The 12,238-nt window shown below is 48.8% G+C and overlaps 1 protein-coding gene across 1 annotated transcript in view; it reads right to left on the bottom strand.

Moving 5' to 3' along the window:
• Positions 1-12,238, bottom strand: part of LOC140428389 (CCN family member 3-like) — a 39,507-nt gene that overhangs the window by 16,903 nt on the left and 10,366 nt on the right. The window contains exon 3 of the mRNA XM_072514795.1: positions 10,802-11,050. Within this exon, the coding sequence (XP_072370896.1) occupies positions 10,802-11,050 (249 nt within the window). The remainder of the gene's footprint in view (positions 1-10,801; positions 11,051-12,238) is intronic.

The raw sequence follows: 12,238 nt of genomic DNA, 5'->3' as shown, positions 1-12,238 counted from the left end.
AGCGGCGTGGAAGAGATTGGAGAGGGGAGTCCTGCAGGGGGACTAGCCTACAAGCAATGGTGACGGCGCCGTTGCCGTTCTCACCAAAGAAATACACCACAAGCCCGGTGGTGGTGGCTACATTGAAAATTTGGGGGCAGTGGAGACGGCATAGGGGAAGGACGGGAGCTTCGGTGCGGTCCCCGATAAGAAGTAACCACAGGTTTGTTCCGGGGAGAATGGATGGGGGATTTGGAGCATGGCAAAGAGCTGGGGTAGTACAATTGAGAGATCTGTTTGTAGATGGGACTTTTGCGAGTCTGGGAGCGCTGACAGAAAAATATGGGTTGCCCCAAGGGAATGCATTTTGGTATATGCAACTGAGGGCTTTTGCGAGGCAACAGGTGAGGGAATTCCCGCAGCTCCCGACGCAGGAGGTGCAGGATAGAGTGATCTCAGAGACATGGGTGGGGGATGGTAAGGTGTCGGACATATATAGGGAAATGAGGGACGAGGGGGAGATCATGGTAGATGAGTTGAAAGGGAAATGGGAAGAAGAGCTGGGGGAGGAGATTGAGGAGGGGCTGTGGGCTGATGCCCTACGTAGGGTAAACTCATCGTCCTCGTGTGCCAGGCTAAGCCTGATACAATTTAAGGTGTTACACAGGGCGCATATGACTGGAGCACGGCTTAGTAAATTTTTTGGGGTAGAGGATAGGTGTGCGAGATGCTCGAGAAGCCCAGCGAATCACACCCACATGTTCTGGTCATGCCCGGCACTACAGGGGTTCTGGGTGGGGGTGGCAAAGGTGCTTTCGAAGGTGGTGGGGGTCCAGGTCGAACCAAGCTGGGGGTTGGCTATATTTGGGGTTGCAGAAGAGCCGGGAGTGCAGGAGGCGAGAGAGGCTGATGTTTTGGCCTTTGCCCGGCGCAGGATATTGTTAATGTGGAAGGAAGCCAAACCCCCGGGTGTGGAGACCTGGATAAACGACATGGCAGGGTTTATAAAGTTAGAACGGATTAAGTTTGTATTAAGGGGTTCGGCTCAGGGGTTCACCAGGCGGTGGCAACCGTTCGTCGACTACCTCGCAGAAAGATAGAAGGAATGGAAAAGAAGAAGACAACAGCAGCAACCCAGGGTGGGGGGGGGGGGGTGGGGGGCGGGGGGAGGAATCGGACGGACTATCAGGGATGTTATTGTATATGTATAGGCATCTGTTATAGGTAATTGCATATTGGACTGTTGGACTGTATCTTTGGAGAGTATTTATTTTTGACAAGGCAGTTGCCATTTAGTTATGTTTTTGTTTCTGTTTATATATTATTTATTTATTTGTTTAAAACTGGCCACTGTTATTTATATTGCTTTATTGTTGTGTAAAAGAAACACTACGTATTGTTATGTTTGGCCAAAAAATCTTGAATAAAATATATATATTTTTTAAAAAACAAGATTCTTCATGGCTGCTAGCCCCAGGCAGAAATCGTGATGCCCCATTGAATCGGGCATGAGAGCCAAAATGCTATTCTCACCGGGCGTTGTGAGTGTCCCTGCCCCCTCCCCCGGCCCTGATCAGGTTCTTGTCCAGAGCAGCTGAGAATTCCTCATTTACATTCATTTGAATGTAATTTTTGGGCAGGAAGCCTGATTCACCGGGTTCTTGGGATGCTTCCCGTCGCCTCGCCCCCCCCACTACCAAGCCAGGAGTCACATGAATTAGTGCAGGTCCTGACAAGCAGGGACCTGGCGCCTTGGACTCCAAGGGGAGCAAAGGGGGGCTGAGTACCTTCTCTACACTTATCTCTAGGGTGCCGGCAGGGGAGGTCTTTCAGGGGAAGTGACGGCTGGGCAGCTCAGGTCCGGGGGAGTCTTTCCTGGGTTGCGATCCATATGGCAGGTCTTCCCTCAGTAGCTTTGAAAATCATTCAACTTTCTTTTAGCCTGTCAAGTTATAGTTAAAATTCTTTCCTCTGATGTGCTAGAACCATTTGATGTCTCTCCCAGCATGTCAAGTTCAAAGATCTGTCAGATGAAAGTGAAAAGGTGTTCCCTTTGATATGTTGGGAATCTTTGAAGTCCTTTTATGTCAGTCAATTTCATTCCTCTTTAACATGTTCATGGCTATGTGCATGCTGAGATGCCTAAAAACGTTGAACTGCATTATTTACATTCAATTTCAAAGTCCATTGCCTTTTCCAGGCCTTTTTATTGATGGGTCCAGGCTCTTTCAAAGGAAGGTTTGGCTTTGTTTGTTTTTACAAACTTCACAGTCCATTAACTCGGAAGTGCTTCCACTTTTGAGCATGTGTTCTTTCGAACCACAGTATTTTTTAAAGAGGCAGTCTTTGTTCTGAAGATCTTCCGAGAAACAGCAGGTGCTCTGTCTGAGTGCTTCCCCCACCGCCCATCCCGGGAAAGACCCCAACCTGTGCCCCTCCAGCCCAGTCCAAGCCCCCGACCCTCAGAGAGGGTGTTCCCCCCCTTCCCCCCCCCCCCCCCCCCCTCGGAGTCCACGATGACAGATTGGCAGTGTCAAGGGGCAGGGCCCTAAGGTGGGGGGGGGTGGGGTGGTCAAGGGGGGACTGGGAGGGGAGGGTGCAGCTGAAGGGGCCCGAAGAAGGGCCCTGAAAGGATGGGCATTTGGCGAGCCCATAACGAATTGTAGCTCACTTGGACGAGATGGGGTGGTCATGCTAGTGATTTGGAAGGAGGGCCTCTCCGGTTTCCCCGCTGGTGGCAGTACTTTGTTTTTGGTGACAAACTCCACTTTAAACCTTCCTCCAGTCTGAAAAACAACCATTAACCCTGTTACCCATCACCCAGCAAATTTTGTATCCATGTTACTACTGCCCCTTTTATTCCGTGAGCTCTCAGTTTGCTCAGGAGTTGTGCGGCAGTTTATTAAATGCCTTTTCTCAGAAACATGAAAGGGTAGCCTGGGACCTGGCTTTGCGAAGGGAAAGCCCAGATCCTATCTCAGCTGGAGATCAAGATACAAACCTCAGAGGCTCAACCTACTGAAGAAGACTCCTTGATCTGCACCAGGAGCTGTTAACAGTATCGAACATCCTGCCTGGGAGTTGCCACAATATTGTCCAGGACATGACAGCAGTTCCATTCCAGTATGTACAGAAATCTGCTGTCTATCATAGCACATCTGGTCACCTCTGGGTATGATATAGATAGAACTTCTTAATAGGAGTCTGGTTCACAAGCTTCACAAGCTCTGAGTGAAGCTCAAGACTGCTGCTGCCTTTTGGATGCTTGTTATCTGGTTTCAACTGTGTTTCCAAAGTGTTGATTATTTCAGACAGTCCCTGTATCACCTCACCAATCATAGCCAGGCTATCTCCACCAATGGCTTCTCTTCCTGCCCTTAAATCGTTACTTCAAATCCATGAAGAATGTGTCTTGATTCCCTCATCTTCCACATTTACAGGCTGCTTCTTGGCAAAATCATGTGATGACATATCTATCCCCCAACTTCCTTCAACCCTACATTCATAGATTATCAAAGAATTTACAGTGCAGAAGGAGGCCATTCGGCCCATCAAGTCTGAACCGGCTCTTGGAAAGAGCACCCCACCCAAGGTCAACACCTCCACCCTATCCCCATAACTCAGTAACCTCACCCAACACTAAGGGCAATTTTGGACACTAAGGGCAATTTATCATGGCCAATCCACCTAACCAGCACATCTTTGGACTGTGGGAGGAAACCAGAGCACCCGGAGGAAACCCACGCACACACGGGGAGGATGTGCAGACTCCGCACAGACAGTGACCCAAGCCAGAATTGAACCTGGGACCCTGGAGCTGTGAAGCAATTGTGCTATCCACAATGCTATCGTGCTGCCCACATTTCCAATTCACTTCCAATCTGCCCCTAAAACATTTTGAGTTGGGTTCTCCATCTGGCAACGCTGGAAGCACGAGGCACAATCGGGCGGAGAATCGCGCACCAGCTGAAATTCGAGGCCGGCAGCGGGCATCTGCCACAGATACAGTAAACACCGTTGGTATAATCATTAACGGCCCCGATTCTCCGGGGCTCCCACGATGCTCTGACTCCACCAGAATCGATGGCAAGGTTCACTTGTGGTTTTAAAAATTGGGAAACAGATGCAGTGGCTGCTGAGGGAGAGAGGGGAGTTAGACATGTTCCCGGAGACGTGACCGTGGGCGGCCGGACCTGTCACTGGCATGAGTGGCTGAGGGTGGCCATCTGGCCGGGACGGGGGGAGTAGGGGGGCGTGACCAGGGGATGGGCCATGGGGCGGGGTGTGGGACCGGGTTTTCCAGGCATGGACCACCATTATTGCATCCTGCAAGACAGCCATCCTGCTGCGCACCCCATTGACCGCACACCGTTGCAAAGAGTGATACCGGCCAGATGGGTCCTCCCCCCGTACCCCCTCTCTTCACCATCCCACCCACCAACCCACCCCACGCACAACCGGGTGCCCCCCTGCTGGCAGGGCATCATGCGGCCCAAGGGCGCCTAAAGTAACTCCTAACGGACAGGGGCAGCAGAGCATGGGTAGTGCCAAACACCGGTACCCCAGCCGGCAGGGACGGCTGCCAGGGTCAGAGGCAACCTCGGGGTCAAGCACCGACGGGGTCAAGGGTGCGATACGGAGGGCAGAGTGCCAGGGGGAATATCCAGGGATGGGTTTGCAGATGAGAGAGGAGTAGGGGGGAAGGGGGACATGTGGGGGCAAAGGCTGCAGTGCAGGCCAGGGCCACCATGTAACCAGCGGCATGAACATCCTGTCCCAGTGCCCCCATGTGTCCACGCTCACTGCACCACCCCCTCACCCGGCATCTGCCGTCCCCTCCGTGATTCCTACCTGCCTCAGTACGGGGTTTGGGCCCTGGGTTGGCAGTATCAGTGGGTCTGGTCCATGGGATGGAGGATGATTACAGCGCACGGTGCGATGAGCTCTGCTGCTCCACATCATTCAATAATACCTGACCCCTGCCCACGGTAGCACTTTCCACCATCCACCCGGGTGATCCATGCATGCGAGCTGGCCATTCCATCACACGGTCCCACCGAAACCTTGGGGTGGAGAGGAAGGGGGCGGGGCCTGGTACCAGGGTGATGTGAGGTGGCTGAGCTGGGGGCCCTGGCCTCCAACAGCTGCCCATACCCCCCACCCCCAGCGCCCCCTCTGCAGCCAGCTCAGCTCAGCCCAACTCTCACATCCTTTTGACAGAGCACCGAGGCAGGGTGGAACATTTGTGAACAGGTGTTTATTGTGCACAGGTGAATAGGTTTCTACAGGTTTGTGCCCTAGCCTCTAACACTATCCTGCGTACTGCACACGTGCCAATTTAACTGGTGTTGCACACAAGATTGTACCCCAGGAGCCTCTTCACTATAATGCCCAACCGAGGTGAGTGTCTCTGGGATGGTGAAGGATGTTGGAGAAGCTGTGATGGAAATGCCGGAGTTGTCCCAGGATAGGTGCTCCGGAGTGTCGAGGAGTGGCGTTCGGGGGCTCATGTTGCTGTCCGGTTCTGCCTCATCACTCAACATGTCTTGGGGTTGTGGCTGGGGTCAGGGGACACCAGAAGGACCCGCCTTGTTGCCACGTGATCCAGCAAGACTCAAGACATGATGCATGGTTGGATCGTAGGTGGGGGTAGTGTGCAGGTGGTGAGGTGCTGGGTTGGGGTGGTGGAGGGGTAGTGTGGGGTTGGTGTGGAGGTGGTGGGGTACTGGGGTGGGGTTGGTGGGGGGTGGTTGGATGTGGTGGGGTGCTGGGGTGGGTGTGGTGTGGAGATGATGGGGTGCTGGGGTGGGGTAGTGGAGGGGTGGTGTGGGGGTGGTGTCGTGCTGGGGTGGGAGTGATAGAGAGGTGGTATGGAGACTGTCAGGTGCTGGGGTGGGGTGGTGCGGGGGTGGGAGCGTGGTGAGTGGTGTGGGGGTGGTGCCACATGTGACATAGGGATTCTGGTACTCAGCGGGGGCTCACTTGGTTCCCCAATGCCGACCTCCGTCTCGGCGACTGCCCGCTCCACTGGCCAACCCACCAGGCCTAATGCCCACCGATCCATGACGGTGAGGGGCCGTGGGTCTAGCAGGGCCCCTTCGGTCCATTTTCTCTCTCTCTGGGTTGTGCGCTGCTTGTTCTTGCAGGGGGCACACAGAAAATACACCGTGTGAGGCAGTCAGACAGGGGCAGCACAGGGGGTGAGCAGCCTGTGTGTGCCGAGGTTCTGGCCATGGCAGGTGGTATGAGTGTTGGCATGTGGTGCAGGGTAGGGTACCAACAGACTGCCGGTGGATGGGGTTTGATCACCCTCCGTGTGGGTGGGGTGGGTGGGTACGGGTGTGTGGGATAGTGGTTAGTACCAGGGGCACAGTGTTGGTTACTCACCCTGGCCACCCTGAGGAAGTTATGCAGCTTTGTATGGCACTGCTGGCTGGTCCTGGCAGTGGGGCCCACAACGCTCACGGCCTCTGCCACCTTCGCCCAGGCACGGTGTACACCGGCGGGTGGCAGCCTCCTTCCCACCCTGAGGAACAGGGTGCCCGCCTCTCCTCCATGGCATCTAGCACTGTCTCTCCGCATCTGCGAAATGGGATGCTGCTCTTCAGCGTGCCATCTTGTTGGTTGGAATGTGTGTGAGGGGAGTGGAGGTCTCAAATGTGGCTGCAGCTTGTCAGCCTCTCGAGTGCCTATCCTGACCCTGGCGAATCGGATGCCGTTTTGCACTGGAATTGCACTAGTTCCACATGGCGCCGGTTCTAGCCCATTAACAGATCCTGAATTGCTCCGGGACTGGCGCTGCTTTCGTGGTTGTAGAACACCATCGATTCAGTCCCGGCGTCAGCCAGAGAATCCCGCCCCAAGCTTCTCTGTGTATTAGCTGCCTTCCTTTGCCTGCTTGGAGGTGTTTAAGCCCAATGTTCTAATTTGCTCCTTAACCCCCTAAATCCTCAGCAACTGCTCTTTTGCGGCCCCCTTTAGCGGCTGTGGCCAGACTTTTGAGCATACTGCCAATTTTCTTCTACTTGGGTTCAGTGTTCATTGTTGTCTGATTCTGCCTGTATGAAGTTCCGTGCTCTGCTTCTCTCTACTAAGAAGTGCTATATAAGTGAAGGTTTGTATTCTAATGTTTGTACTGTATGGAAGGATCTGCAACTAAATGTTCAATAACTAAGTAAAGAGCCCATATATCCACTGCAAACCTGGGTGGGGATTTGCCTTTATTATCAATTATGCAGATTATCATCGATCCTAATTCAACCAAAATGGTTTCATTCCCATGTTAAAGATGGGTAAAATATTGGCCATCATACAAGGCTATCAGTTTTGACTATTTTATTATGAAACATAGACACCCGGAGCAGGCCATTCAGCCCTTCAGCCTGCTCCGCCATTCAATATGATCACGGCTGATCTTCCATCTCAAGGCCATACTCCTGCTTTCTCCCCATCCCGTTTGATGCCATTAAAATCTAAAATACTACCTATCTCTTTCAGTGACGTAGCCTTCTGTGGTAGAGAATTCCACAGGTTCACTACTTTTTTAGTGAAGAAATGTTTCCTCATCTCAGTCCTAAATGGTCTATCCCGTATCCTGAGACTATATCCCCTGGTTCTGGATTCCCCAACTAGGAAAAACATCCTCTATGTATCTAGTCTGTCCGGCCCTGTTAAAATTTGATACATTTCAATATGATCGGCTCCCATCCTTCTAACTCTTGTGAATATAGACCCAGTCGAACCAATCTCTCCTCATAGGACAGTCCAGCCAATCCCGGTATCAGCCTAGCGAACCTCTGCTTCACTCCCTCTATGGCAAGTATATTCTTTCTTAGGTTGGGAGACCAAAACTGCCCATAATACTCCAGATGTGGTATCACCAAGGCCCTGTATAACTGCAGTAAGACATCCCTACTTCTGAATTCAAATCCTCTTGAAATAAAAGCCAACATACCATTTGCCTTCTGAATTGCTTGCTGCACTTGCCTCTCCATTTTCATTATGTTCTGCACAAGGACACCGAGAACCCTTTGTACATTCACCCTTCCCAATATATCACCATTTAAATCAATGTTTTTCAAACTTCTTTGCTGGCAACCCACTTTTACCAAATGGCCAGCCTTCGCAACTGATTTTGTGGTTAGTTATAGATGAGGTTTATAGGGGATTTAAATAAGAAATCATTGGGAGTAATTGACTGAATCATATTAACCATGAGAGTAAGAGAAGCTGACTAACTGGGAATTAATCAGATAAGACTTAAAATATTCATATTTTGCAAGTTGTTCAAGACTGGCCAAAATCCAAGGCCAGTGACAAAAGAATTCATTGTAGGCAGATGCCTTCCCAGGCCTGGACATATCCGTTTCCATGGTAACGGTCAGTCAGGGTCATAATGACTTTTCGAAAACTGTGTTAACCTAATTAATGTTAGAGGCATAATTGGCAAACCAGGGTATGGATAATTACAAAATCACACCCAAATCATTTATCTCTTAAATTGATGGACAGACAGTTCGGCTGAATTGAGTGAAGTGTAAATTTGTTAAAGCCAATCACAGCTGTAAAGAGAGCAAAACCTTAAAAGATCAGTTGTCGGGATGAGAAAACACTTCTTTTCTGGAATCAATCTATCACTTTCTGAAACCTATGTCTTGCTGCTGCCTTTGCTATCACCATTTTTCTTCTGTTTAAATCACTCAGTCATTTTGTACTGTGCATCTTGATTTGAAGAAAATACCAAGAAATATAATTGTATTTTGAATCCAACTACTGTATTTGCAAAAGACAATCGATCTGACGAGCTTGCTGCAGGGCTAGTTGGAACTTTCTCTTAATTTTGTACTGAAATTGAATCACCAGTAGACACTAAAAAGCTGACGAATAAAGTTTCAAATAACTTTGCCAAAACGTACATTCTGGAATCTCTGTTATTTGAGAACTTTAAAGCATATCCAGGGTTCTGAATAGACACAGAGATCCACCAATTGGTGAGCCAGCCAGGAGAGCTATCAGCGACCGACAATTATGGAACGCAATTTTTTGAAAAAATGTTGGTCTTCTAAATACTGTTTCCTGGTACAGCATGGCATTGAAATAAAGATACTTAATATGTTCTGCATTCACAAATGGATGGGGATGGTTGTGCGTGTTCAATTACAATGTTGCACCGCAGTGTTATGTTTTAATGAGCAATGGGAGTGAATGTAGGCTGTTTGGGAACATTGGAAATTCTCGTGAGTGGAACATGGTTGCTGTATGCGCAGCTCCTCCTTTCTTAGTTAGATATCATTCTCGGGTCAGAATGAATCCTTTCTTTTTGTTCAGTCTGCGGAGCGGTTGAAAGTAGGTTAGACTGCATGGGTCCAATTACCGTCTGTGCGAACAGGGTTTAAAATGGGCGAGAGCATTCCGTTCACCTCCTGGGCTGATGGTCTTCAGCCATACTTAGGAGTTGTTACTAAGAGGCCAGACTCCTGTCTCCAGCATGGCCCTGGGAGGAGTTGCATTGAAATCGAAAGGTCCCAAACCAGACAGTCTCTCAACAACAGAGGGGAGACAGAGAGGTGCAACAAACCAGCCCGAGTTTGTTTACAAATCAGTGTAACATGTTTTATTCTGTTTGTCTACCCACAATTTTGAAGAGAGGAAATAATCAACCAAACTCGGTGTCTCCTAATTTGAATTCCACAGATTTAGCCACCGCGTGTTTCAACGGGGCTGCAGGTGAGGTGACCATTAAAAGAACGACAGAGACACTCTGAGTCCCTCGCCTTTCATCAATGAGCTGCTTTTTGCTTTCACAAGAGTATGAGGAAGGCAGAGTGTTGGGCAGAATGTGACTTTGTGTTCAATTGGAGGAGTTCTGCCAGCGGTGACAGTGCTCAGGAAAGATTTGGTTTGTACAGTATTTTATCAGCTAGGTCCCGGGGAGTGGGGAAACATGCATTGCAGCCTCAGATATTCAGCTGTGTGTGTATGTGTGTGTGTGTGTGTTGGAGAGTGCCTTTAAACAGTGACATATGCTGGGGGTCATTTTTGGCGGCCCGTTTGTCAACACCCCACAACCCACTCAAGGGTCGCTACCCCCACTTTGAAAAACACTGATTTAAATAACATCTTTCCTTTCTGCTTTTCACACCAAAGTGTATAACTCCCCATTTAGGCACATTGTACTGCACCTGCCATGTGTTTTACGACTCACTAAACTTATCTAAATCACCTTGAAGCCTCCTTGCATCCTCCTGACAACTCACAATTCTGCCCAGTTTTGTGTTGTCAGCAAATTTCGAAATGTCACATTTGGATCCCTCATCCAGGTCATTTATATATATCGTGAACAGCTGGGATCCAAGTGCTGATCCCTGCGGCAGCTCACTGGTCACTGCCTGCCACTCGGAAAAAGATCAATTTATTCCCGCTCCCTGTTTCCTGTCTGGCGACCAATTCTCTTATTCGTGCCAATATATTACCCTCTATCTGATGTGCTTTCATTTTGCCCACTGACCTCATTTGAGGGACCTTAACAAAAGCCTTCTGAAAGTCCAAATACACCACATCCACTGGCTCTCCCTTTTTTATTCTACTAGTTACATCCTCAGAAAACTCCAGTTGATTTGTTGAACATGATGTGCTTTTCATAAATGAAGATGTTTAAGTGATATGCTGAACGAGCTAAGTATGATACAGAACACATAAATCACGCCTATTCTGATCACTTAGGCTGCCAACCAAATCAGTCACTACAGCCGGCTTCCACTGTTCCTGTAACACGTGAGGGTTGAAGTATATTATTATATGCTCATGAACTCTGAATGATTACCTGCCAAGGCATTGCCAAAGATACCATTGTCTTGCTTCTCACATATCCATCGAGGACAGCATTCCCCTGGGATCTCAACACGTTTTGGGTAAGGGCAGTCTGGCCCAGGCAGGCGGACGTCTTCACTACAGCGTGGGATGCAACCAATTCCTCCATCTGAGCACCAACAGTGATATTTACAGCTGGGCTGGAACACATCTCCATCCTTATAGATCATCCCATTGAATTCACATGTTCCAGTTTCAAGTGCTAGACATAATTTAAAAATATTCATAATTCACCTCTCATTTACACCGAACTTACCGCAATATAGTTCAATATGTTCAAAAATATAACACTATTACATTATATTACAATAGAATATACAAGGCGGGGAATTTGTGGTCACAAATGATGTTCATTAAACACTCTGAGGGAGTCAAAACAGTGCAGCGCCCTCTAACGCAGACTGTAACCAGTGTGAACAAGTGCTCTGTCTCATTAACCAATCCGAATGAAGATTGCTCAGCAAATCAGATTGATGCATGCAAGAAGTCTAAATAATAATAATCACTTATTGTCACAAGTAGGCGTCAATGAAGTTACTGTGAAAAGCCCCTAGTCGCCACATTCCGGCACTTGTTCGGGGAGGCCGGTATGGGAATTGAACCCGCGCTGCTGGCATTGTTCTGCATTGCAAGCCAGCTATTTAGCCCACTGTGCTAAACCAGCCCCTGTGAATGTCAGTGAATGTTAGAATATTTGATTCAATGCCCAACCATGTTGGGAAGCGAAACAGAGGAATTAGGACAGAGAGGAGAGAGAGAGGGAAAAAGGTGCAGAAAGAAAACTTTTTTTTTTCAGTCATTTAAACAAAAACAATAATCAAGATCTGAAGGAATGAGTCACCGCGGTTGCGAAAATTAGCTTTTGGTGCCACGATCTTTGGGCAATAATGGAGGCCGGGACATTCTGGGACGGGACCAGAAATTCCTACCCAAAATCAATAAGACCTTTGGCTAGTCTGTCAAATTTTCTGTTTCACCCATGAGAATACCTGTCACTGGCATGAAAGAAAACCCGGCTGAAGACTTATCAAGCCAATAAATTTAAATTTACACTCAAATGGAAAAAAAACGTTTTTTTCTGGTTTGTTTACTGAAGACCTAGTGGGCAGCAAATGCAACTTTGTGCAATCCTTGTGTTTTATTGGCAAGTCTAACAGTGAGGTTCCTGGAGGAACAGGACAGCTAATGGAGTACCTTCCCTGATGTGTTCTCTGCAAATTCTCCGTCTAATTTACTCTTTAATAACGGTGGTGCTGACAGCTACAAAATTATACTAACTACAGAACCAAGGCTTTATATGTCTTAATATTCTTGGACAAAATATTGGCCTGGACTTTGCAGCAAGAATAAATGGTGAGGCCATCAATGTTCCCAGTTATCATAGAGTAAC

The sequence above is a fragment of the Scyliorhinus torazame genome, chromosome 8 (assembly GCF_047496885.1).
Source record: "Scyliorhinus torazame isolate Kashiwa2021f chromosome 8, sScyTor2.1, whole genome shotgun sequence".
Taxonomy (NCBI): Eukaryota; Metazoa; Chordata; class Chondrichthyes; order Carcharhiniformes; family Scyliorhinidae; genus Scyliorhinus; species Scyliorhinus torazame.
Note: the sequence above shows the minus strand (reverse complement) of the source record. Positions and strands in the feature narration are given on the sequence as shown.